This window comes from Pygocentrus nattereri, chromosome 4 (assembly GCF_015220715.1).
Source record: "Pygocentrus nattereri isolate fPygNat1 chromosome 4, fPygNat1.pri, whole genome shotgun sequence".
Lineage (NCBI taxonomy): Eukaryota > Metazoa > Chordata > Actinopteri > Characiformes > Serrasalmidae > Pygocentrus > Pygocentrus nattereri.
In genome coordinates, this window is record NC_051214.1 from 16,302,912 (window position 1) to 16,327,938 (window position 25,027).

The following is a 25,027-nucleotide window of genomic DNA, read 5'->3' on the forward strand; positions in this document are numbered from 1 at the left end:
ACAGTTTTCTAATCATTAGCATGTGATCTATTGTACCTGATTATAACCTGCACCTGATTGTAATTTGACACATTTGGAGAGTGTTATATAAATAGAAGTGTACTTACTATTTCCACATAGTGTAATAGCATTTCTATCTATTTTAATTATTTAATCATTTAACAAAGTGTTAAATTTCACTGGGTGTACTTCACATGACTGTAAACAACATAATTTGCTGTTTAATGGGCCAAACCTGTGTGTGTGTGTCTATGTATGTATGTATGTGTATGTGTGTGTGTCTATGTATGTGTGTGTGTGTGTGTGTGTAGCACGGCCCCTCTTGAGCAGACAGGAGATGCAACACAAACTGGTAAACAAACAGACAATGCCAGCAACAGTGCAGGATAAGTTCCAGAACTTTTTCCTCTATGAAAAAGGATGAAAACTCAAATCTCATTTGTCTTGGAGGAAATGCAGCATTGCAAAAATGCATATAGGTTTGCCAGTGTGAGTTCTGTGTACGTGAAGTAAAAGGTTCAAAAGCATTGTAAACATATCCTGCATAGAAACACAGTTATGTTTAACCCCCAGCTTGGCCAGACTGATAAGAAACTAGTCAAGGAATATTCAGAGTTAGGCTTTAAATTGAAAATGTTTACTGAAACATTTCACTATAAAACTGGGAAAATATAAAGTGATAATATGCTACCCAAATTGTTTACCAACAAATTTGTTGTGTAAAATTGTTAACTTAATGCCAATTATTTTCTGTCTTATTTTGAGCTGAAAAAGATGGCATCTAAAAGGCAGTATATATTGCTCTAAATGTGTTTAATGATGCTATTACAAATGTGCAAGTTACACATTACACACCCACATATCATGACAGACGCTGACTTTTAAACTTTTTGCTAGAGTAACAATTAGGATGGTCCTTTTTTTTGGCCCAGATAACACAACATCCAATATTTCCTAAAACAATCTGAAATATTGATTCATCAGACCACAATACATATTTCCACTGTAGTGCAGTCAATTTCAGGTGAGCTTCAGGGTTGAAGATCGTGGGCATTTTGCTGTGGTTTTTGGCATTTTTCCCTTACACACGGAAATTTCTCTGGATTTCTTGGATCTTTTGGTGATGATATGCATTGTAGAAGGTGAAATATCTGAAATCCTTGTGAGTGCTTATTATTTTTTCAACTGTTGGATTATTTGCCAATACATTTTGGTGAGTGGTGAGCCTCAGCCATCCTTGTTCATAAGGGGCCAGGCCTTTCCTGGATGCCTTTTTTTATACCTAAGCATGATTGTCAGTTCCTAATGATTTTCCAAATTTTCTATCTCAGCTTTTAAATGTTGACTGAGAAAGTGGATCAAATGATCAGGACTTGGCCACACTGTTTGACACTGTTGCTCCACACTGCCTCTGTGAGCCAGGCTGTTGTCTGGGAGACGCCTCTGTCAATCATTTTCTGTTCTGACATGCCCACACAGTTATGAGCAGTGCTTTTTCGACAGCATATCTTTAACAGGGGCTTTAAAGACTTGTCACTGAATCAAATGAATTTGTTCTTGATTTACAAAGACACTCCTAAGTTGAATCAAAAACCTAATCGAAGTTTCCTCGTGTTTTAGGGCTTGGACTTGGGGTTCTGACTGTATGTATTTTTTTTTATTTTATTTTATTTTTTTAATTGAGGTGAAAAAGCAATGTTTAGCAGTTTATTGCCAGTGCCAACCAAAAATGCTGTCAAGGTGAAATTAAACATGTTCTGTGGCTAACTTAACGTTGGCTTAGTGAGCAGGTTTACAGGTCCTAACAGGTAACAGTTTACTACCTGTCCAGTAAGATTGAAGGTTTTTTTTTTTTTTCCATGGTGTAACATGTACTCTGTTGCTAACGAGGTATTTCAATGAATTTTCAGTTATAACCATGGAAATAACACAATGAAGTCAACTTTGTAATTGCCTTTCCCCAGAAACGTAAATACAGTAATATAAGTTGATTGTTATGTATATAGAGAAGACTGTACTTCAACCTTTGAATTTAATTAGAAATGTTCTTTAACTCAGAATGTCCATTTCTTTTCAATGTCCACTTTGTAGAAAGTGTGAGAAAAAGGAAAAAAAAACAATCGGTCCATGAACTTTTATTCCAGGAGAAAAAAAAATGCTATCTGGGTACCCAAAATAGTCAAAAAGGTGTACTCAAGTGATCCAGGTCAGTTTTAGAACAGATATGGCCGTCTCCCTTGCTTTCAGTCTCACTCTCTCTCTTTCGCTATAATGACGCAATCAGGCGCAACCCAGTTTGCGCATAGCAAGCTGAGCACACCAGCGGTCTAGTAGGAGAATCAGTAACAGAATTAAGGCTTGCAAGATAGCTGGAGCCAGCTGCAGTCTATCAGACCTCTCCTAATGCCATCCATCCAAACTACTTGCCTCAAATGTAGCAATAAACCCAAAAGTATTTACAAATAAAATATAAAGTACTCAAAACCATTAAGCATAGCACATATCCTGAACATATACATTTTACATACGTTTCTAAATACATGAATTAAGTATTTCTCTCAAAAAGCTTGGAACTGTGTGCTAAAACGTACAGCATTTATAAACCAGCTTATTGAACATTGCGACCAGGTGAGGGTCAACCAGCTCGGATTGACTTCACTCGCCTGATGCTTTTACAACATGGGTTTTAAACCCTTAAACAAACTTAACTTTGTTAAAGACTAGTACAACTCTTAATAACTATAGTTATATAGTTCTAGTTATACAACTAGATGCACATAGAGGCAGAGAAAGCTCACGTAGCAGGAGAATCAGTAACAGAATTAAGGCTAGCAAGGTAGCTGGAGCTGGCTGCAGTCTATCAGGCCTCTCCTAATGCTAAAATCCATATGAACCACATGCTCACGTGCTAATACATTTCTATATGAGCACTCTGTGTTTTACCGTATACAACTGTCGCAGCTGTCCTGAAGTGATATCTACTCCTGAGGCAAGTCCGGTGTTGCATTTGTTTAAATCCCCCCTCATATTCACGTTCTCCCTGTTATCATGGTCATGGAAGTAGAGCAGCTTATTGTAAAAATGTCTCTCATCGTTCGGCTGTTTTAAGGCTGAAGTCGCTTCTTATTCTTCAGCTTTTTGTTAGAAATGTTCCATTCCATCTTAAATTCTGTGAAGACACCATTAATGCTGAATATACATGTATTGGCAACATGCTGCCATCCCAGCAACATCTTTTTTCAGGGAAGGCTTTGCTTATTTGAGCAAGACGATGCCAAGCCACATTCTGAATGTATTACAACAGCATTACTCCAAATTAAAAGAGTTCGGGTGCTAAACTGGGCTGCCTTAAGTCTAAGCCTGTTACCCACTGATAACATTTGGCACATTATGAAATGAAAAATACAACAAAGGAGGCCCTGAACTGTTGAACAGCTGAAATCAAGCAAGAATGGGAAAACATTTCACATGCAAAACAAAAGCAATTGGTCCCCAAACGCTTACAGAGTTTATACAAAGAATAGTCGGTGAAGCATAGTGGTAAACATGTCCCAGCTTCTTTGGAACACGTTATTGGCATCAAATTTAAAATGGGCATGTATTTTTCACAAAACAATAAAGTTTCTCAGTTTCAACAATTGATATGCTGTCTTTGTAGTATTTTCCTTTAAAATATGGTTTACATGATTTGCGTGTCATTGCATTCTATTTTTATTGACATTCTGCAGAGCATCCCACCTTTTTTCGAAATGGGTTGACTATATCATCATGTGTGAAACTGCAATATATTTCTGATGTAACAATGAGTCATGTCTCCATCTATAATTTACAACCAACAAAAAAAACACGTCTGGCTGAGAGGTAGTGTGGCACGACGAACAACACAAGAAGTTATGATGTCATGAGCCCTTTGTTGACTGTGGCTAGATTGTTAATGAAATATTATAAAAGTAGTTGTTTGTGTCCTGCGAATACTTGAGAATAAAAGCAAATATCGTTGTCCATGACATTTATTGGCCCTAAAAACTGGCAGTTTAGACCCCAATCTGTAAATAATTAATTTTTTACTTCATTTAATCTGAAAAAGGCAAATCTGCACAGATTATCTTTGGGTTTGATTGATATAAAAGAGCAAAAGCACTGGTAGAGTAAGTAATTTCAATATTCACACAATTGTATCCTATCCTCTCTCTCTCGCTCTCTCTCTCTCGTTCTTTTCTCTCTCTTTTCTCTTTCTCTTGTTTTTTTTTTTTTTCCACCTCTCTCTCTGCTTGTATATTTGGGTATGTGTGTGTTTGATGACTCTTCTAGGTGCTGTCCTCAGATCTGGAGCGGAGGGACCATCAGCAACTTCAGATTTTAAAGGAGGTCCAGGCACTCTCTGAGGACAGGGGAGCTGAACTGGCAAAGGTGGAAGCTCAGCTTGCTGAAAATGAAAAGAAGAAAGAAGAGCTGCGAACCAAAGCACAAGAGGCCATCAGGCAGTGGAAGGCCAAATGCAGGAAGCTGGAATGTCAGCTACAGGAACTGAAAGAAAGACAAAGCATGAACCAACCTACACAGGTATGTCTTTGTTTCTGAGGGGAAATAATGTTTTTTTTTTTTTTTTTTTTTTTTTTTTTTTAGCAGAGAACACTGGTAGGTAGGGATGGACCAGCATCTATTTCAGCAAGAAGAGAAAATCAACAGTCAAATTTCTGGTTATTTCTATTCATGATTTGTCATTGCCAATACTTTAATAATTGTTGCGGTTCAGTCAAGTCATATGCACAGAAACACTACACCAAAAACAAAGCATGATAGTAGGAATGTATGTAAAAAATTCTGAATATTATATATATATTTTTTTTTATTGTTTTAAATAACTTTCATAAATCTACACGTGTGTGTGTGTGTGTGTGTGTGTTTATATATATATATATATATATATATATATATATATATATATATATATATATATATATATATATATATATATATATATATATATATGAAAAGTGTGTGTGTGTGTGTGTGTGTGGATAAAATGTATTTTCCAAAAAGTATTCACTCATCCATCCAAATCATTGAATTCAGGTGTTCCAATCACTTCCATGGCCTGGGCTGTATAAAACACCTAGGCATCCTGACTGCTTCTACAAACATTTGTGAAAGAATGGGTCGCTCTCAGGAGCTCAGTGAATTCCAGCGTGGTACCACGATAGGATGCCACCTGTGCAACAAGTCCAGGCATGAAATTTCCTTGCTACTAAATTTTCCCAGTCAACTGTCTGTAGTATCATAACAAAATGGAAGCGATTGGGAATGACAGCAACTCAGCCACTAAGTGGAAGGCCACGTAAAGTGACAGAGCAGGGTCAATGGATGCTGAGGTGCACAGTGCAGAGGTCAATCATTACATACAATCTGCAGACTCAATCATTACAGACCTCCAAACTTCATGTGGCCTTCAGATTAACTCAAGAATAACGTAGAGAGCTTCATGGAATGGGTTTCCATGGCCGAGCGTCGATGCCGATGCAGTGGTGTAAAGCACGCTGCCATTGAACTCCAGAGCAGTGGAGACATGTTCTCTGGAGCGACGAATCACACTTCTCCGTTTGGCAATCTGATGGACGAGTCTGGGTTTGGCAGTTGTCAGGAGAATTTGGCTGACTGCATTGTGCCAAGTGTAGAGTTTGGTGGAGGGGGAATTATGGTGTGGGGTTGTTTTTCAGGAGTTGGGCTCGACCCCTTAGTTCCAGTGAAAGGAACTCTTAATGCTTCAGCAGACCAAGAGATTTTGTGCAATTTCATGCTCCCAATTTTGTGGGAACAGTTTAGGGATGGCCCTTTCCTCTTCCAACATGAACACCTTTAAATTAGAGCAGAGACTGCGAGCCAGGCCTTCTTGTCCAACATCAGTGTCAGACCTCACAAATGCTTCTGGAAGAATGGTCAAAAATTCCCATAAACACACTCCTTCCACAAACCTTGTGGAAAGCCTTCCCCAGAAGAGTTGAAGCTGTTATAGCTGCAAAGGGTTTGAAGCTGCAAAGGGTGGGCCGACATCATATTAAACCCTATGGATTAATAATGGGATGTCACTCAAGTTCATATGTGTGTGAAGGCAGACGAGCGAATACTTTTGGCAGTATAGCATATGTTTTCATCTAGAAACAGGATAAATTTACCAACCATAATTAGAAATCTTTGATATTACATAGACCACTAATATGGGTATGGAGCTTTATAGAGGTTTATTGGAGCTATTTTATTTTTTTAAATAACTGCAATTCAAATAATACTTAAAATACTGGCCCACACAATCTCAATCAGGCATTTTCCACAAATTGGTGTGGTTGTGTGTGTGTGTGTGTGTGTATAATATATATAATCAGTGGACCCATACATCACGATTTTAAAGTGTGTCAAACAACATGAGACGAGTATATAAAAACCTTATAAAAATGTCTTATATAAAGACATTATACCAAGACTGTGTTGCTGCATGCCCGAGTGTCACTCCCTTCATTGAAATGCCTTAAAATGCATTGCAAATATTTATTATATGTATAAATATGTATATGTATAAATATGCATTAGTTCATAAGATTGTATTTTTCCATTTTAATTTCTTATTACCCTCCACTTCTTTAGGCGTTAGCGGAGAGGGAGAGCATTTTGAGGCAGCAAATAGAAGGCACACGTAAGCAACTTGCTGAGGTTCTTGGCCATCTAGCTCAACGTGAGGAGGAAGTTCGGCAATGCAATGTCGATCTTGCTGAAGCGCGCTCACAGCTTGTAATTCTGAAGGAAGAGCTGGGAGACAGTAGAGAGTCTTTGCGAAGCTTGGAAGATGAAACCCAGAGACAGAGCTTGATTCAAACCCGTCTGAGGGAAGAGAACCAGAAACTGGAGAAGCGATTAGAGGACCTGGGAAACCGGAGGGAGCAGGAGCACGGCAGTCTTATAGAACTTCAGGCTTTGGTGAAGAGCTTAAGTGCTGAGCGTGCAAATCTCAATAGCAGGTTGACTGAGGCAGAGAGTTTCAGGAAGGAGCAGGAAAATAGGCTTGTATTGGTTCAGGAGGAGAAGGCCTCATTGAGCCAGCAACTGCAGCTGGAGAGGGAGGTGCATCAGAGAGAACTGGGCCACTTGAGACAACAAGAGGACAAAATCAAACAAAACCATAGTTTGCACAAGACGCTGAGACTGTATCATCAAGAAAGAGAAGAGCTAAAGGCACTCATCAAAGACCTGAAGGTTTGCTTAATTTTTTTTTATTGCTTTCATATTTTTTTTGCTTCCATGTCTACATTTTTATTTGCTTAACTAGGTATATTGGCTTGCAAATTGTTTATGTATTGTTACACACTACATTCTTTATCCGTTTTATCAGCTCTGCTTACCATATAGGTGCATTTTTTAACTCTACAATTACAAACTGTAGTCCATCTGATTTTCTGCATACTGTGTTAACCCACCACAGAGCAGGTGTTATTTGGGTGGTGGATCATTCTTAGTACTTCAGTGACAGTAATAGTGATGGAATGTTAGATAGTAGGTGATAGTCCACCAACCAAATTAACTTAGCCAACAGTGTCCTGTGGCTACTGATAAAGAACAAAAGGATGTCTAACACAAACTGTGCAGCAGTAGATGAGCTGTTGTCTCTTACTTTAAATCTATAAGGTGGACCAACAAGGTAATTGCAGTGTGTGAAAGAAAGTATAGAACAAATCCACTACAAAGAACAAATCTTCAACAAGGAACAAAATACAATCACATTTTTCATATTTTGCTGAATTTTTTGCTGAACATAACATTAAATGTGCCATGCCATATACCCCCCAATATGTTAAATTCAGCAAATAAACAGTAATTGTGCATTGAGGTGTATAGAACTTTGTTCTTTGTGGAGGAGATACATTTTATGTATACATTTACTTAGAAAATCACAATCGCAAGTCATTTGACCAGGGGCACCATCTTCGCCAGTACAGTGACTGCATTACTGCTGCCACCTGGTCATAATAATAATAATAATAATAATACTTTTATTTTATAAAGCGCCTTTCAAGAGACCCAAGGACACTGTACAATACAAAAAAAGTAAAACAGAAATTCATTAAGATTTATAACAATATATAAAATAAACTAAGAAAAGAAAAAAATATATATATAAAATAACAACAATAAAAATAAAACAATAATAAAAGACTTAGCTAAAATAAATAGAAGTTCGAGAGAAATTCTCACTCAAATGCTAGCTGGAAGAGATAGGTTTTAAGACCGGCTTTAAAACATGATAGAGATGATGATGTACGGAGCTGTAGTGGAAGCCCATTCCAGAGTTTTGGGCCAGCAACACCAAACGCTCTATCACCTAGAGTACGGAATTTTGTAGAAGGCACAATTAGGAAATGAGAGTAAGAGGAGCGTAAAGTGCGAGTTGGAACATACATCTGAAGTAGATTACCCAAATAAGTGGGGGCAAGATCATGGAGAGATTTAAAAACAGTTACCAGTATTTTATACTGTACTCTAAACTGGACTGGAAGCCAGTGGAGATCCCTCAATACTGGTGTAATATGTTCCCAAGATCTTTTATGGGTCAACACCCTAGCAGCAGAGTTTTGCACATACTGCAATCTGTTTAAAAGCCGGGTAGGGAGACCATGCAACACTGCATTACAATAGTCTAATCTAGAGGTCACGAATGCATGAGTAATGATCTCAGCAGCAGCAGAGGACAGAAATGGGCGAATTCTGGAAATGTTCTTTAAATGAAAAAAGGCTGTTTTGCAGACATTTTTTATGTGGGGTTCGAACGACAGTGTTGTGTCAAAAATTACACCCAGATTTCGAACCTGTGCAGAGGAGGAGACAACAAACCCTGGTATAGAGAAAGCAAGGTTACTGAGCTTTCTGGCAGTAGCAGGAGAGGAAATCAGTATGGCCTCAGTTTTAGTACCATTAAGGCTTAGAAAGTTTTCAACCAGCCAGGCACGTACATCAAGTAAGCAGTCACTTAGCACAGCAGGCGGACAGGTATGAGATGGTTTAGAGTAAACATAGATCTGCACATCGTCTGCAAAGCAGTGAAACTGGAGCCCATGCCTTCTAATGATGTTGCCAAGTGGAAGCATATATAAAATGAAAAGTAGAGGGCCAAGTACAGATCCCTGGGGGACACCACGGGACAGCGCACACAAATCAGACTTGTAGCCACCAATAGAAACAAACTGCTGCCTATCAGATAGGTAGGACTTAAACCAGGAAAGAGCGGTGCCACTTATACCTATAAGTGTCTCAAGCCTGGTAAGTAGCAGGTTATGGCAAACAGTATCAAACGCAGCAGTCAGGTCTAAAAGAATCAATACATTTAGCATCCCCTGGTCAGCAGCTAATAACAAATCATTCACAACTCTGAGTAGAGTCGTTTCTGTGCTATGGTTCCTCCTGAAACCAGACTGGAACACTTCGTACAAATCATTCGATTCCAGATGTTCGTGTAGCTGAGAAGCAACCGTTCGCTCTAATACTTTGGCCAGGAATGGAAGATTAGAAATGGGCCTAAAGTTAGCAAAATTCTCAGGGTCAAGGCCAGGTTTTTTTAGCACAGGAGTAACAGCAGCTAATTTCAAACAGGGAGGGACCAAACCTGCAGTGAGTGATGCATTTATGACCTTGGTGATAAGGGGACAAATAGCAGGGAGACAAGATTTCACCCACTGTGTTGGAATGGGGTCTAACTGACATGTAGTGGCTCTAGATTTCATAATAAGCTCACCAACAAAACTCTCATTAACAGTAGAAAAATTAGAAAGGCAACTACCAGAGAATTGAACAGAGAGAGATTGATGATTCAATATAGGCCGCGTAAAAGCAAACTGAGAGTAAATAGAGTCGATTTTCAGATTAAAAAAATTAATAAACTTTGAACAGAGATCAGCCGAAGGTGTTAAAGGAAAACAATTCAGAGGGCAGATCAGCTTATTAACTGTTTGAAAAAGACCTCGCAGATTATCAGTGGAGCACTGAATGACATTTGAAAAATAAAGTGTTTTTGCTTTTTGCAGCTCCTCTTTATAGTAACCAACATGATCCTTATAAGCAAGGGCATGCACCATCATGCCAGTTCTCCTCCAGCGACGCTCAAGCAGACGACCAGCAGACTTTAGCTTGCGCAACTCTGGTGTAAACCAGGGGGCAGACTGGGTGAAAGATACTTTGCGAGTCTTTAATGGTGCCAATTCATTAAAGATAGCAGAGAGGGTAATGTCATAGTGAGTCACAAGCTGGTTTGCATTGTCACTATTAAAGTCAGAGTGATCAATCTGACTGAGCATGTCCATAAGGACAGAGGGAGAGATGTTTTTTGTAGTTCTGAATGAGAACTGTCGTGAATTGCGCTGCCCACGCTGAAAACATGGTAGAACAACATTAAAAAACACAGCCTTATGATCAGATATAAACAGCTCAACTCCATGCAGGTTAGTAGGAGTTATGCCAGTAGAGCAGACAATGTCCAGTACATGACCTTTGTTATGGGTAGGAAAATTCACATTCTGAACAATGTCAAAACAATTAAGAAGATCTAAAAAACTTTTGGCAATTGAGCAGCTTTCGGAGTCAACATGAATATTAAAATCACCAAGCAGCAGCAAATTTGAGTACACAGGTATAAAAGAAGAGAGCATGTCAGAGAGTTCAGAAATAAAAACAGGCGACATTTTCGGTGGTCGGTATATGAGCAGAATTAAAACAGATCTAGAGGCAGTAATGAGCAATGAAAGACATTCAAATGAGGTCAGAGGGGGAAGTGGGATCGTTCTAACTTTAAAATTAGATCGGTAGACCACCGCAAGTCCCCCACCCCGACCTGTTAAACGTGGTTGACATACATATAAGAAGCCCGCTGGTAAAGTTTGATTCAGCGCAAAATAATCATTGGGTTGCTGCCAAGTTTCTGTTAAGCACAGCAGGTCAATATTGCGCTCCACAATAGCATCAGCAATGAGTGGTGCTTTATTATTAAGGGAGCGCACATTCAGTAAAGCACAGTTAACATTAAAATCAGTGTTCAAAGCAGGCAGATTTATGGTTTTAACGTAGTGCAGTATCCGACCACTAGCTCGAGTAGATATTCCCATAGCAATCGTACGACGACATGAGGTCCAGAGTGTAGAAATAGTATTCGCGTGCTGCTTATACATAAAAGTCCGGCCTGAACCACGGTGAGAGTATTTAGGTCTCCGCAAAATGCCGAGGTTGCGAAGATGATAAAGCGAGTCCGGGGGTTTACACCGAGTGTTTTGTAGAACATATAGTTCAATAAAAGAGTACCTTAATGTCCTTACTGCCATGCTGGAAGCCTCCATAAGAGCCCAAACAGAGACGCCGGGCCAGCAATGATTCCCGAAATCCAGTGGGCAATCCCAACAGCGCGAGCAGAGTCAGGACAGGGGCGGGTAATCCAAATGTTGACACCGGTGCCGGCCCACGCCACAGGTGAAGAGATCAAACGGTCTGTAAGAGCCAAAACAGCGACGCCAGGCCAGCAATGATTCCCGAAATCCAGTGGGCAATCCCCACAGCGCAAGCAAAGTCAGGACAGGGGCGGGTAATCAAGTACCGGTGCCGGCCCACGCCACAGGTGAAAAGATCAGACGATCTGTAAGAGCCAAAACAGAGACGCCGGGCCAGCAATGCTTCCCGAAGTCCAGTGGGCAATCCCAGCAGCACGAGCAGAGTCAGGACAGGGGCGAGTAATCCAAGTGTTGACACCGGTGCCGGCCCACGCCACAGGTGAAAAGATCAGACGAAACAAACCCAAGGGAACAAATGTCGCCCACAGAGTACGAGATCCCAATCCAGGGTGAGCAATACGAGTAGAATTTTAACTTAAAAATAACCTAAAAAACTAAAACAAAAACTAAGCCTTCTCCAAATCCACAAAACACATGTACACTGGGTTGGCAAACTCCCATGCAATCTGCGAGAGGGTGAAAAGCTGGTTCATTGTTCCATGGCTGGGACAGAATCCGCATTGTTCCTCCTCAATCTGAGGTTCAACTATCGATTGGAGTCTCCTTTCCAGCACCTTGGCATAGACTTTCTCAGGGAGGCTGAGCAGTGTGATACCCCGATGGTTGGCCTTTTTTAAAAATGGGGACCACCACCCCGGTCTGCCAGTTTCTGAGGTCCATGCAATATTGCAGAGGCGCGTCAGCCATGACAGCCCCACATTATCCAGAGGCTTAAGCATCTCCGGATGAATCTCATCCACCCCCCACCAGGGAAATGGAGCTTGACCCGCCAGAAGCCTCCGGCCCTGACTCCTGTGAGGGAGGTATGTCTCCCGGATTAAGGAGTTCCTCAAAGTGCTCCTTCCACTGACCGACAATATCCTCATTTGAAGTCAGAGTTTCTCCACCCTGGCCAAATACAGCTTGGGCGCAGCCACCCCGACCACTCCTGAGTCGCCGGACAGTTGTCCAGAACCTCCTCAAAGCCGACCGAAAGTCTTTTGCCATGGCTTCGCCAAACTCCTCCCACGCCCTGGATTTTGCTTCCGCCACTGCCACCATTTTCGCCTGTTGGTACCTCTCTGCTGAGTAGGGAGTCCTTCGGGCCATCCAGTCCCTAAAGGCCTCTTTTTTCAACTTGACAGCCTCCCTCACCACCGGTGTCCACCAGGGGGTTCTTGGGTTACCGCCCCGACAGACACCCACAAACTTTTGGCCACAGCTATGCCTGGCAGCTTCCACAATGGAGGTTTTGAACAGGGTCCAAGGAGGTAGGGTTGGGAGGAAGGGGACATGGAGTCTGATTCACAAATTTTCTTTCATTTTCTATTCTCAATAATCGTTTCCTGACAGTTACATACGTAGCTGTAATTTGTTGTCCAGGTTTGGAAACTCTTGTTTTGGCAATTATTTTCCTTTCACTTTCTCTTTCCCTACGGAAGTGGATTATCTAATCTTCCCCTGAAATATGAATAACTTGAATTTAAAATACTCTGCAATGACATCTTTCATTAGTGACTGATGTAAAAACAAAAGGGTCACAGGCATGTTACACTTTATACCAGTTATGCTGTGCCATGGATAGTACAAAACCGCACCAACATGCAACAGCACATTCAAAGAGAATGGAGCAGGTTTATTGCAGATGAGCCAACAAATTTCATCAGTGCATTCACAACACTATGAGCTGGTTTTAGAAATAATTCAGAACACTTTTCAGCGCATTTTGCTTTGGGAAATATTTAAATGTCATTAACAAGCTCAGTAAACATCTGTGTGCATAAGGCCCATGACAGTTACATATAATTACATAAATTGCAATTATTTGGAATGATTGCAGTTGTTTAGGCTAACTACAAAAATTTTCTTTTCACAGTTGTTAGATTTTCAGAAGAAGCAGTAGATGAATTTGCTGTGTTGTTTTGGCCACTGTTAACCACTATTAACTACTATTAACATAGCACTGACTTTAAGGTGGAACTTCAATTAACAGCATTAACTTTAAGGTGGAACCATTATTAACATATCTCTAACTTTAAGAAGGCACAGGATTTAAGCTCGAACTTCAGTTAACATTGCAATAAAATTAAAACTGAAATTAAGGTGTCACTGTATTCGTGTTGGCACTGAATTTAAGGTGGAACTTCAATTCACATAGAATTAAATTTAAGGTGAAGCTGCTATTAACATATAACTAAATTTAAAGTGGAACAGAATTTAAGGTGGAACTTCAGTTAACCCAGCACTAAATTTAAGATGTTAACGAATTTAAGGTGGAATTTCAGTTAACATAGAATGAAATTTAAGGTGGAACCACTATTAACATAGCATTAAATTTAAGATGGCACAAAATTTAATGTGGAACTTCAATTAACATAGCGTTAAATTTAAGGTGGAACTGCTATTAACATATTACTAACTTTAAGGAGGCACAGAATTTAAGCTGGAACTTCAGTTAACATTGCAATAAAATTAAAACTGAAATTAAGGTGTCACTGTATTCGTGTTGGCACTGAATTTAAGGTGGAACTTCAATTCACATAGAATTAAATTTAAGGTGGAACTGCTATTAACATATTACTAACTTTAAGGAGGCACAGAATTTAAGCTGGAACTTCAGTTAACATTGCAATAAAATTAAAACTGAAATTAAGGTGTCACTGTATTCGTGTTGGCACTGAATTTAAGGTGGAACTTCAATTCACATAGAATTAAATTTAAGGTGAAGCTGCTATTAACATATAACTAAATTTAAAGTGGAACAGAATTTAAGGTGGAACTTCAGTTAACCCAGCACTAAATTTAAGATGTTAACGAATTTAAGGTGGAATTTCAATTAACATAGAATGAAATTTAAGGTGGAACCACTATTAACATAGCATTAAATTTAAGATGGCACAAAATTTAATGTGGAACTTCAATTAACATAGCATTAACTTTAAGGTGGAACCATTATTAACATATCACTAACTTTAAGAAGGCACAGGATTTAAGCTCGAACTTCAGTTAACATTGCAATAAAATTAAAACTGAAATTAAGGTGTCATTGTATTCGTGTTGGCACTGAATTTAAGGTGGAACTTTAATTGACACAGCAGTAATCCTAAGGTAGCACAGAATTTAAGGTGGAATATATTTTAAGGTGGCAGCGAATTTGAAATGGAACTCTTTTTAAGGTGGCACAGATTTTCAGGTGGAACTCTCTTTAAGGTAGCACTAAAATGAAGGTGGAACTTAAATTAACATAGCACTAAAATTAAGTTGGCACAGAATTTTAAGGTGGAACTTCAGTTAACATAGTACTAAATTTAAAGTGGCACAGAATTTAAGATGGCACTTCTTTTAAAGTGGCACAGAATTTCAGGTGGAACTCTTTAAGGTAGCACTAAATTTAAGGTAGCACAGAATTTAAGGTGGAACTCTCTTTAAGGTAGCACTAAAATTAAGATGTCACAGATTTTAAGATGGAACTTTGAATAACATGGCTCTAAATTTAAGGTGTCACAGCATTTAAGGTAGAGCTGAAATTAACAAAGCACTAAAACTAAGGTGGAACTTCATTCACAATAGCAACAAGCAAAGAATTACCATCCACCACATATACTGCATCTTCTCCTTAGAAACATTTTGGCAACATTTTAACAGCTATCAACAGTCCTCAACCATTTTAACGTTTTAACGTAATTAACTGGCTTTTTCAAGCCATCTTAAAGTTTGATCACAAACTTTCCCTTTCTAGTTAATGATTAGTTTTTGTTCATTCGCCACTGTATCTGTTTGTTTTTTTTTTTTTTCTTCTTCTTTGATAGAAGTGGAAATGCAGTTCCTTTTTTTTTTTTTTTTTTTTTTTTTTTTTTAAAGCTGCACTAGTTTTGTTGCTATAGTGCAAAACTAAAGAAACAAACTACACCTAGTTTGCACCCAGTTGTTTGTTCTGGACCCACCTGCACCCCACCTTTAGTTAATTTTTTGTTGTTTTATTATATATTACCTAAATCATCAAGACTTGGAAGTCCTGTGCTTTACCTGTACTTGAACAGCATTTGGAGAATTTTGTTTGTTTGATTAATATGGTTGATTATGCTTGTGTATTGTATAGTCAGACAAATCAGTGCAGTGTTTGACAAGAAATGCCGTTTTCAGGTTTTGTGACTAAAACAGGAAACCTTCCTCAGGTTACTGCTAGCTTTGTCTTCATTCTAATTGGGGTATATAAACCCTGTATTCTAGATGGTAAAACCAGTTACCCAGCTTTTCTTTATGTCTGTGTATGCATTAGACAGAGGCAGTGGTGGATAAGGAGCTGGTGAGGGTGCTACAGCAAAAGCTGGACAGGATGAAAGCGGAGTGTGATATTCTGACAGAACAGCTGAGCAGCAGTGCGGAAAGTCATGCTAAACTTCACAAGATGTGTCAGATGTTGAAAGAGGAGCTGGAGGTGAAGGTTTGATGAAATCTTTAATCTTCACTACTTATTACATATTGCAATGTGAGAAAATCAGATGACCTTGTCAGTTAATTAATTATCAGCCAGTTTTTGTTTGAGTAGTTTTTTTGTTTAGCTGCCTGTCCCCCTGCAGATACAGTTTTCAGAGCAAATGGAGGAGAGAAGACATGCAGCTGAGGACTCCATGGCAGAGATGCAAAAGAAGATAGCAAACCTCAAGTTGGAGCAGACATCCATCCTGCACGCAGTGGAGTCTGAAATTGACTTGGCCTGCAAAGCTGTGTGTAAAGACTCAGCTGCCAAACTGAAAGTAACGACATATTCTGCATCAGTTCATTGTACACTTCATTTACTTATTTATTTTTTATAGTGTTTGTTAGGCAGACCAATTTACAGTATGAGTAGCAGATTAGTACTGAAATAAGTCATAAAGCAAATTTTAAGTTTTCTCAGTTGTTCAAAGTTATGTTTTAATAAATGGCTGTTGTTTCCTGCTCAGTGTAGTCAATGCAGTGTATAACATGCTGCGCTACAGGCTGCAAAATTGTGGTGTTAGTATGGAGATTGTTAGGGTAATTTATTTGTTATTAGAGAAATAATGCTATCTTTTTGTGCTGTATTAGGCTGTAATGCTCACTAGTGGCCAACAGAATGATTGCCATCATTGGCTCGCTGAAATGAAGGTATGTGTGTCTAGCCAACAGCCTACCTTTAATACAACATGCTTGTTGTCATGTATTTATGTGTAAACTATTTAGGTTCACATTTTATTCTGTGGGCCATGTTTTATAACATTTGCAAACAATTTTATGCAGTTTATGTTTATCATTTGCAAGTTGATATTACAGACTGTTCATGAATGCTCGAATGGTAACTGCTTTTCTACTGCTTTGTGTTTGTCTCCACACTTGAAGACTAAGCTGCAGTGGCTGTGTGATGAGGTGTGTGTGCATGAAACCCAGGAGAAGAAACTGACCAGGGTGGTGCAACAGTGTAAAGAGCAGATGAAGACACTGAAGCAGAGCAGGGATTCTGAACAGCAGAACTTGCTAGATCGTATTACTGAGCTGGAGAGACTGCTACAGGGCATTGTCTCAGAGAAGCAAGGTACTGACCATTTACAGAGCATCCTCATCTTGTCTTGTTTTGCTACGTTGTTTTACGTTTATGTTCTGCAGTTTTCCCCTTTATTCATGCTTATAACCTGAATCTGAATAACTTGCACAATACGAACATATTTGTACTGAAATAAGTTCTGGTGGTTAATGGCTATGTGGTACTGTGCTGAATTCAGTGGTTAATCATGATAAAATGAAATCTAGCAGCATGCTGAACTAATCTGAACAAACATTTCCTAACTAGTTGAGGAACAAGGCACCTAAAAGTTGGCATACCCATCCCCAGGGTAATTACAGAGTACAAGCATGTTTTAACATAACTTTGATATTCCTAGTTTGTAAAATGCATAGTTCATGAATTTCTAGAAATTCATACATTTTTGGTTGCTCCCCCCAAAAATGTTTATTTAAAGAGAGTGTCTGCATTATACTTTATATTTCAGAAAACGAAATTATGAATGTGGCCACTTTAGACTGTGTGTAATTAACTGTGCACATACTGTATGTAATAAAGAAAAGATAGCACCAATATATTTGTCTATTTTCTAAAAACAGGCCCTTAAACATACGTGTGCCATAGGCGGAAACTGTCTTAAAAATTCTACATCAGAACAGTAGTGCCTACTTTGGTATGCACAGATTAGTCTAAAGTTGGCCACGTTTGTTCCACCTTGAGGAGTGTTATCTCAAAAACTAAGGCCTTTTAGGGAATTTTTTACTCCACTAAACCATTCTTAAATGGTTCAACATACGTAAGATTTATAAGATGTGGAAAAGTCAAACATCACTCTTTGAATTATTTCATTTCCTGTCAGAACTGCAATTAAGTGCAGGTTAATCACTTTTCTGTGTAAATACAAATAGCAAAAAACATACAGTATTTACCAGAAAATTATAGAGAAGACTCAACAACAAAACACATATAAATAAAATTTAAAAATCAGTAATTAGTGTGTTTAAGATTTGCCTTTCAGGATACTTGCTCTGAGTTTTCAAAAGAAATCTGTGGACGATTTCCAAAATAGAATTTCAAGTTAGATGAAATAGATGTTACAGTAACAAAAGAACACTGCTTATGATGAACACACAAATTACATTCTGCACGCTTGCACATACATGCAGTGAAAAGACATCAGTACATAAATGAAACAAAAGACAGCATCACCTGACATTCATACACAGGTTTGTGTAGAGGATGGGTGGATTGGATTAGAATGAAAACGATAAGTATCACAAAGTGTAGAGTCAAGCCAGTGACCATGTTTAATATTTGGGCAAGACTGAAATAGCGAATGGCAGTCCAGTGTATCTATAAGAAACAAACAAAAAAACAAACAAGCAAAATGGACAGTACAGCCAGAAATACATTAGGCTATATACTTATAATAACAGAAGCAGCTCAAGCCAACCTTTTAAACTCTCAAAAAAAAACACATCACATTATAATGTTAACCAGGGCAGATATGGATCACAAGAAAACTATAGCCTTCCCAAAGCACCTTTTGTTTTTTTTTCAGGAAGAGACCATATTTGTATTGAGCTCAGACATGTAGTCGAACGTTACATGGAAGTAGTCAGTGTGGCTGGACACACACTGCCAGCTGTACGCTTGGGCTATACAATGTTTACATAAAATGTTATATTATGATGACAATTAAAATTGTGCACATTTAATATAATAAAAAAATGTGCATGTAGTAGAGGTTGACACCTGTTAATGTAAGCTGATTTTCAGGGAGCTAAGAGTTAGGACTGTCGCTAAAAATTACATTATTGATTGAGCAATCTACTCATTATTTTGAGTCTTAATCAAGTAATCTTTTTTTCCCCCAAACATATTTTTTTAAACAAAAAGAAACTGTACAGTCTTTGAGGAATTCTAAACTATTTTGGTGGGAAAAGATAAACTAGGAAGTAGATGATCATCTAACCATGAAATGTATGCAATTTTATGACAATTTGCTGAACAATACACAGAAAGTTGGTTACATGTGCATTGGCAAAGCATTCTATGATCACTCTCAAGTCTTTTTTTCTCACATAATGTTTTGTTTTAGTTTTGTCTGTACAGATTATTTCCAATAATGAAGCCAAGTTAACGCAAAAATATTTTCTTACCGTGATTGCAGATATATAAAAAATAAATTGAGTACTCAAATAGTTTTCCAGGAAATTACTTTATTCTTACTTGAGTAATGTCTTTTTTTTTATATTTATTTATTTATTTTTTTGTTTTACTTGTACTTGTAAAATATGACTAAAGTAACAGTACTTCTCTTTAAGCGAGTTTTTGGTACTCTTTTCTCACTGTTCCAGAAACAGGCTTAGTGAGTAGTCTAATGGTGCTAATTTCAACATTGCTAATGAGTTTGTGAGGCATAGTAGTGTTCCTTCAGATGTAAGCAGTGGTAAGTTTTACACCGTTACACTTGCAGATCTTCTTGAGAAGAGTCGCAGGAAGGATGATGAGATGAGAAGTCTTCAGGTTAGTTTCACAAAGTTGCTATATTCAGTTATCCTGTTATCTTTATTTATAATTTATTTATTATTTTTTATGAAATTTAACTTACTATTCAGTGGGAACATTCAAATATAATAAGTAAATAAATAGTAATACCGTATATGTGCACTTTATAGCTATACATTTACAGATTATAGTTATGTGTATTTGAATATTATGTTAGCTTCCATTACCTTGTTCTTCAGTGATCAGGACTCTCACAGGACCACCACAGAGCAGGTATTATTTGGAAATGGTCCTATGCAGGTCCTGACTATTACAGAATAGGGGAAAAGGGGGCTAACAAAGTGAGAAACAAAAGGACTACACTCTGTAATTACACAATATTTGCTTGTTTCAATCACTTCCATGGCCACTGGTGTATAAAACCAAGCACCTAGGCATCAAGACTGCTTTTACCAACATTTCTGAAAAAATGGGTGGCTCTCAGGAGCTCAGTGAGTTCCAGCGTGGTACCATGATGGGATGCCACCTGCGCAACAAGTCCAGTTGAGAAATTTCCTTGCTGCTATTTTCCAGCGAGGCCAGCAGATGCTGTGGCACATATTGTGCAGAGGTCGCCAACTTTCTGCAGAGTCAGTCACTACAGACCTCCAAACTTCATGTGGAATTCAGATTAGCTCAAGAACAGTGTGTAGAGAGCTTCATGGAATGATTTTCCAAGGCCGAGCAGCTGCATCCAAGTCTTACATCACCAAGTGCAATGCAAAGCTTCGAATGCAGTGGTGTAAAGCGCTGCCACTGGACTCTAGAGCAGTGGAGATGTATTCTCTGGAGTGACAAATCACATTTCTCCATCTGGCAATCCAATGGATGACTCTGGGTTTGGGGGTTGCCAGGAGAATGGTAATTGACTGCATTGTGCCAAGTGTAAAGTTTGGTGGAGGAGTGATTATGGTGTGGGTTGTTTTTCGGTTGAGCTCGACCCCTTAGGTCAAGTGAAAGGTACTCTTTATGTTACAGCAGACCAAGAGATTTTGGACAAATTCATGCTCCCAACTTTGTGGGAACAGTTTGGGGATGGCCCCTGCCTGTTCCAACATGACTGCGCACCAGTGCACAAAGCAAGGCCCATAAAGACATGGATGAGTGAGTTTGGTGTGGAAGAGCTTGACTGGGCTGCACAGAGTCCTGACCTCAACCCGAAGGAACACCTACTTCCGGCAGCGTGGTGAGTAGCTGCAGCGGCCACTTCAGGAAACTAAGGAGATGGTTGTTGACTTCCGAAGAGTGTGAGGTGACCTCCGACTGAACATCACTGGCTCTGCTGTGAAAATTGTCAGGAGCACCAAGTTCTTTGGTGTCCACATCACAGATAACCTCACCTGGTCCCTCAACACCAACTCCATAGCCAAGAGAGCCCAGCAGCGCCTCTACTTCCTGCGGAGACTGAAGAAGGCTCATCTCCCCCCTCCCATCCTTACCATGTTCTACAGGGGGACTGTAGAGAGCATCCTGAGCAGCTGCATCATTGCTTGGTTTGGGAATTGCACCGCCTCAGACCGCAAGACCCTGCAGCTTATAGTTTGGACAGCTGAGAAGATCATCGGGGTCTCTCTCCCCTTCATCATGGACATCTACACTACATGTTGTATCCTGAAAGCCACTAGCTTTTTTGGACGACCCCTTCCTCCCTCACACAGACTTTTTTCACTGCTGCCGGCTGGCAGAAGGTACCGGGGCATCCGTGCCGCCACTGCCAGACTCTGCAACAGCTTTATTCCTCAAGCAATCAGGTTTTTAAACTCATAAGGACTGAGCTAGCCCCCGCCCCTCACACACATACTCCACACACACAACTCTTTTGATGCTCTACTTGCACTATCTGGATCATTGCTGCTACACTGTGTTTTCACTGTTTTACCCAGGTTTTTTCTACCTCAGTAACTGCTGTGTTTATGTATGTCATCTGACTGTGTGACTCACAGGTCACAGCAATGTTAATATTTCTGCACCTTATATTTTGGCATTATAGTGTATATTAATTATAGAAAGACACAGTGCACTTATATGGTAAGGAGAACTGTAAAATAGCTGTGTAGATGCCAGGAGGTGTACTTTATGGAGTTGCTGGTTAGTGTGTGTGTATATAGTCGAGTGCAAAAAGTTTAAAATAATGTGTTGATTTTGCAAAAAAGTACACACCCTGTAAAGAACACATACTTCTGAACTTTTTTATGCACAATTATCTCTGAATTCAATGTGTGACTTGTTTAATTTTATGTATTGTTTTTCCAATATATTAAATCTAGCAAGTAAATAGAACTTATGCACCAAAATGCTCTGAAGCATATATTATGTAATTTGACCAGAGGTATTTACAGTTTTTCATAGGACTATATATCAACTATGCTTCATTCATAAAAGCTTTAAGGGGTGTAATAAACAATTTTCATGTGCTTTTCTTTCATAATTTGAATTAATTTAATTTCTTTCATGTTCACAATAGGATTTCAAGCTAAAAACAACATTTTTTCACATCTTCACTAAATGTGCCAACAGGCTTGGGGAGCACTGTATTGCACCATAATATCTGTATCCTGTGACTCTGGTGTTATTTACTGGTTTAAGGTTAGGCCTCAGCAGAAAAAAAACATGCAAGACCACTGCTTTGTTTCTGTATCTTTAATTAGCACCTTACTTTACATTCAAAGAGCAATTTACTTTTTCCTCCCTTGATTGATTTTCCATCCTTATTGATTTTACTTTATACAGAGTCATTATTAGAATTCTTATATTAATATGAAATACAGGTATATTTACCTTTTAAATAAGAGCTGACACAACATACTCTCTTCTCTACTCCTCTTCATGGATTAGCAGGCTTGCTAGGCATCACTAATTAGCCTTCCGTTTGTGTCATATTAACTAACTTTGAGATCTAACACGTATTAATTTGATTGAGAAGGTTTGAGGACATTAGAAAGTGATCAACTACTCTTATTGCTAATTGAAGAGCTTCTTGAGACTCTTCTCTTTAGTGGTGCATTCTATGGTTGGGATAAAATCAGTAGGGCTTAATTTGTATAATTACAAGGTTCAAGTGCGAGTCTCACAAGTATAATGTGTATATATAATAAGTATAATGGCTAAATAAACAAGCTTAGCCAAATAAAAAAGGCTCTTTGACAGATAAAAAGTCCAGACCATACTCTGGAATAGTAGCTTCACTGACTGTGGAAAGACTCTTTTGTCATTAAGAATGAATAATGTCATCAACTATGTCTGATTGTTTCATTTTATACTTTCTGCAGGATCGAGTTCTGGATCTCGAAATGGTATGCATTTTATTTGAAGTGCAACATTTTTATTTTTTATGATTTTTATGTTATGATTTTTTAATGTAATTTTAAAGTAAACCACAGATTGTTGCTCTCTTGGAAGAATAAACACATCTAGAAATGGATTTGGCACTAGCATGGCATTTTTAAGTATTGAATCACCAATTGACTTTGTAGGAGGTATTAGTGTCAGAGACAGAGCTGGGAGAAAAAAATTTTGTGACACCTTTGAAGTCCTTTAGAAATAGCTGAATTTCTACTTAAATGGAGATTAAAATCAAATCTGATCTCAAAGTAAGACATAAGAATAAAGACTTTTTCCAGCACAGCATCTTTTTGGTTTGACCGAATGCTTTATAGATGTAGAATGTTATTTCTCCTTACTACTTAAAATCATAAAGTCTGTGATTATCTGCATACTTCTATTCCAGCACAATGTTATCATGTTGTCCAATGGTTAGTTAATAAAATGCAGCTCAATATAACGTGATTCCTCAGTATAACTTGTAAAGATGGAGACTCTGAAGTTTGAAGTATTTATATACTGCCCCCTAATGACCTTAGTCACCAGCTGCAAGATTTCATATTGAAAAAATTGCTTCTGAGATGCTTTTGTTTGTGATTAACAGGTTCAGTTGTTAAATATCAGTTCACATACTTGTTGAATTAATGATTGCTGATGGAAGCAATGCATTGTTTAAACCATTTTTAAAGCACTACTCAATAAAGGTAAGGGTTAGGGTAAAATGTGTTACTTCTTACTTTCTTACTTACATAGTGCCTATATGTATTATTATTTGCTTGAAATGTGAAGTGTGTGAGAAACCAATTTAGAATATTAATGCAGAAATCTGAATTCTTAATAGTGTACTAAGTTTTCCTTGCAAATGTATATGTGTTTTGTACAGTAGGGTATGATCTCTGGGGTGAGCTGATGTGCTTGAATCAACATAAACGCATGCCTGACTTTGAATAGAACTTGGATTAATAGTCAATAAATTCAGATCAATTAATGTTTGTTCCAGAGTACCAGACTTGCCTTGGATCATTTGGAGTCTGTCCCTGAAAAGCTAAGCCTGCTGGAAGATTTTAAAGACCTTGAGGTTGTAAATGTTTCGTACTTCATGTATTTTAGTTACAGTCTTCTTCAATAACAGTTAAATTATCATACATTGTAATCATCATTGTAGGAGTCACAGAGACAGAGAGAAGCAGTGGAACAGCGCTATGCCAAATATAAAGAGATTGTTGGGGCGCTGCAACACCAGCTAGAAGAGTCCAAGAGGAGAATACAAGAATACAGGGTAAGCTTGTGCAGACTCCATAAACTAGTGGTCTTATGTGCATTAGTTGCATGCTTGATTTTTTAAAATATATATTTCAGTGTGCAACTTGCACAGCTTTTTTTTTTTTAAAGGACTTGATCAGTTTTTAGTCCCAAAGTGAAAATTTACTTGTAAAGTTGCTTTTGTTTGTCATTTTTTACATTTATTTCTCACTTTTTTGTGATTCCCAATAATTGTGCAGTTCCCAGTTACTAATGCTGAACTGAATAGCACTTGTTAGCTCATCTGAAAGGGCAGCAGTGGCTAAAAGGAAGTGCTTCAAAACAGAATTATCATTGCCTTAACCCTAACCCTGACTGGGTTTATTGTCCTCAGAGCTTTGCTCTTCTTAGAATCAGTTGAGCAAAGGATGAGTTCATAATTTTCTCAGCTTTAAAAAAAAAAAAAAAAAAAAACAGTAAGCCACTCGAGGCTGCTTTGCATTGTACACAATAACGCAGCGAGTCTTGTGTCTTAGTGCTCTGGTATCACATGACAGATAAAACAAGACATAAATAGAACCAACAAGCCCAAATAGAACAGAGAACAGTTTTTGTTTATCCAAAAATCTGGCCACTCAGCTGTGATCCTTTACTTGTTTGACTTTTATTTACTTTTATTTATCTTTTGGTTCAATGTCAGCTATGAAATCTTAGCAAACCCCAACTTAAATGCACCAATGTATCATTTTCTGCTTCATTCAGTGTTAACATTGCAGCAGCACCAAATCTAAATTAAAGAAAAGCAACACATCTTGACCCTTTTCCTCCTTCTTTTTGCTCGTATAATGAGTGCTGAGAGCTGTTCAGAGCTAATTATCTT

At 38.4% G+C, this 25,027-nt stretch overlaps 1 protein-coding gene across 6 annotated transcripts in view; it reads left to right on the forward strand.

Moving 5' to 3' along the window:
• Nucleotides 1-25,027, forward strand: part of LOC108431763 (centrosomal protein of 128 kDa) — a 44,210-nt gene that overhangs the window by 13,508 nt on the left and 5,675 nt on the right. For 4 of the 6 annotated variants that reach the window (XM_017705120.2, XM_017705116.2, XM_017705118.2 and 1 more), the window contains exons 13-22: nucleotides 4,312-4,563; nucleotides 6,640-7,245; nucleotides 15,793-15,957; nucleotides 16,094-16,270; nucleotides 16,584-16,643; nucleotides 16,875-17,067; nucleotides 19,514-19,563; nucleotides 22,854-22,877; nucleotides 23,906-23,983; nucleotides 24,071-24,184. In XM_017705120.2, the coding sequence (XP_017560609.2) occupies nucleotides 4,312-4,563; nucleotides 6,640-7,245; nucleotides 15,793-15,957; nucleotides 16,094-16,270; nucleotides 16,584-16,643; nucleotides 16,875-17,067; nucleotides 19,514-19,563; nucleotides 22,854-22,877; nucleotides 23,906-23,983; nucleotides 24,071-24,184 (1,719 nt within the window). Of the gene's footprint in view, nucleotides 1-4,311; nucleotides 4,564-6,639; nucleotides 7,246-15,792; nucleotides 15,958-16,093; nucleotides 16,271-16,583; nucleotides 16,644-16,874; nucleotides 17,068-19,513; nucleotides 19,564-22,853; nucleotides 22,878-23,905; nucleotides 23,984-24,070; nucleotides 24,185-25,027 lie in introns of those variants that run through there. The other 2 variants (XM_017705117.2, XM_017705121.2) reach the window with 2 other exon arrangements.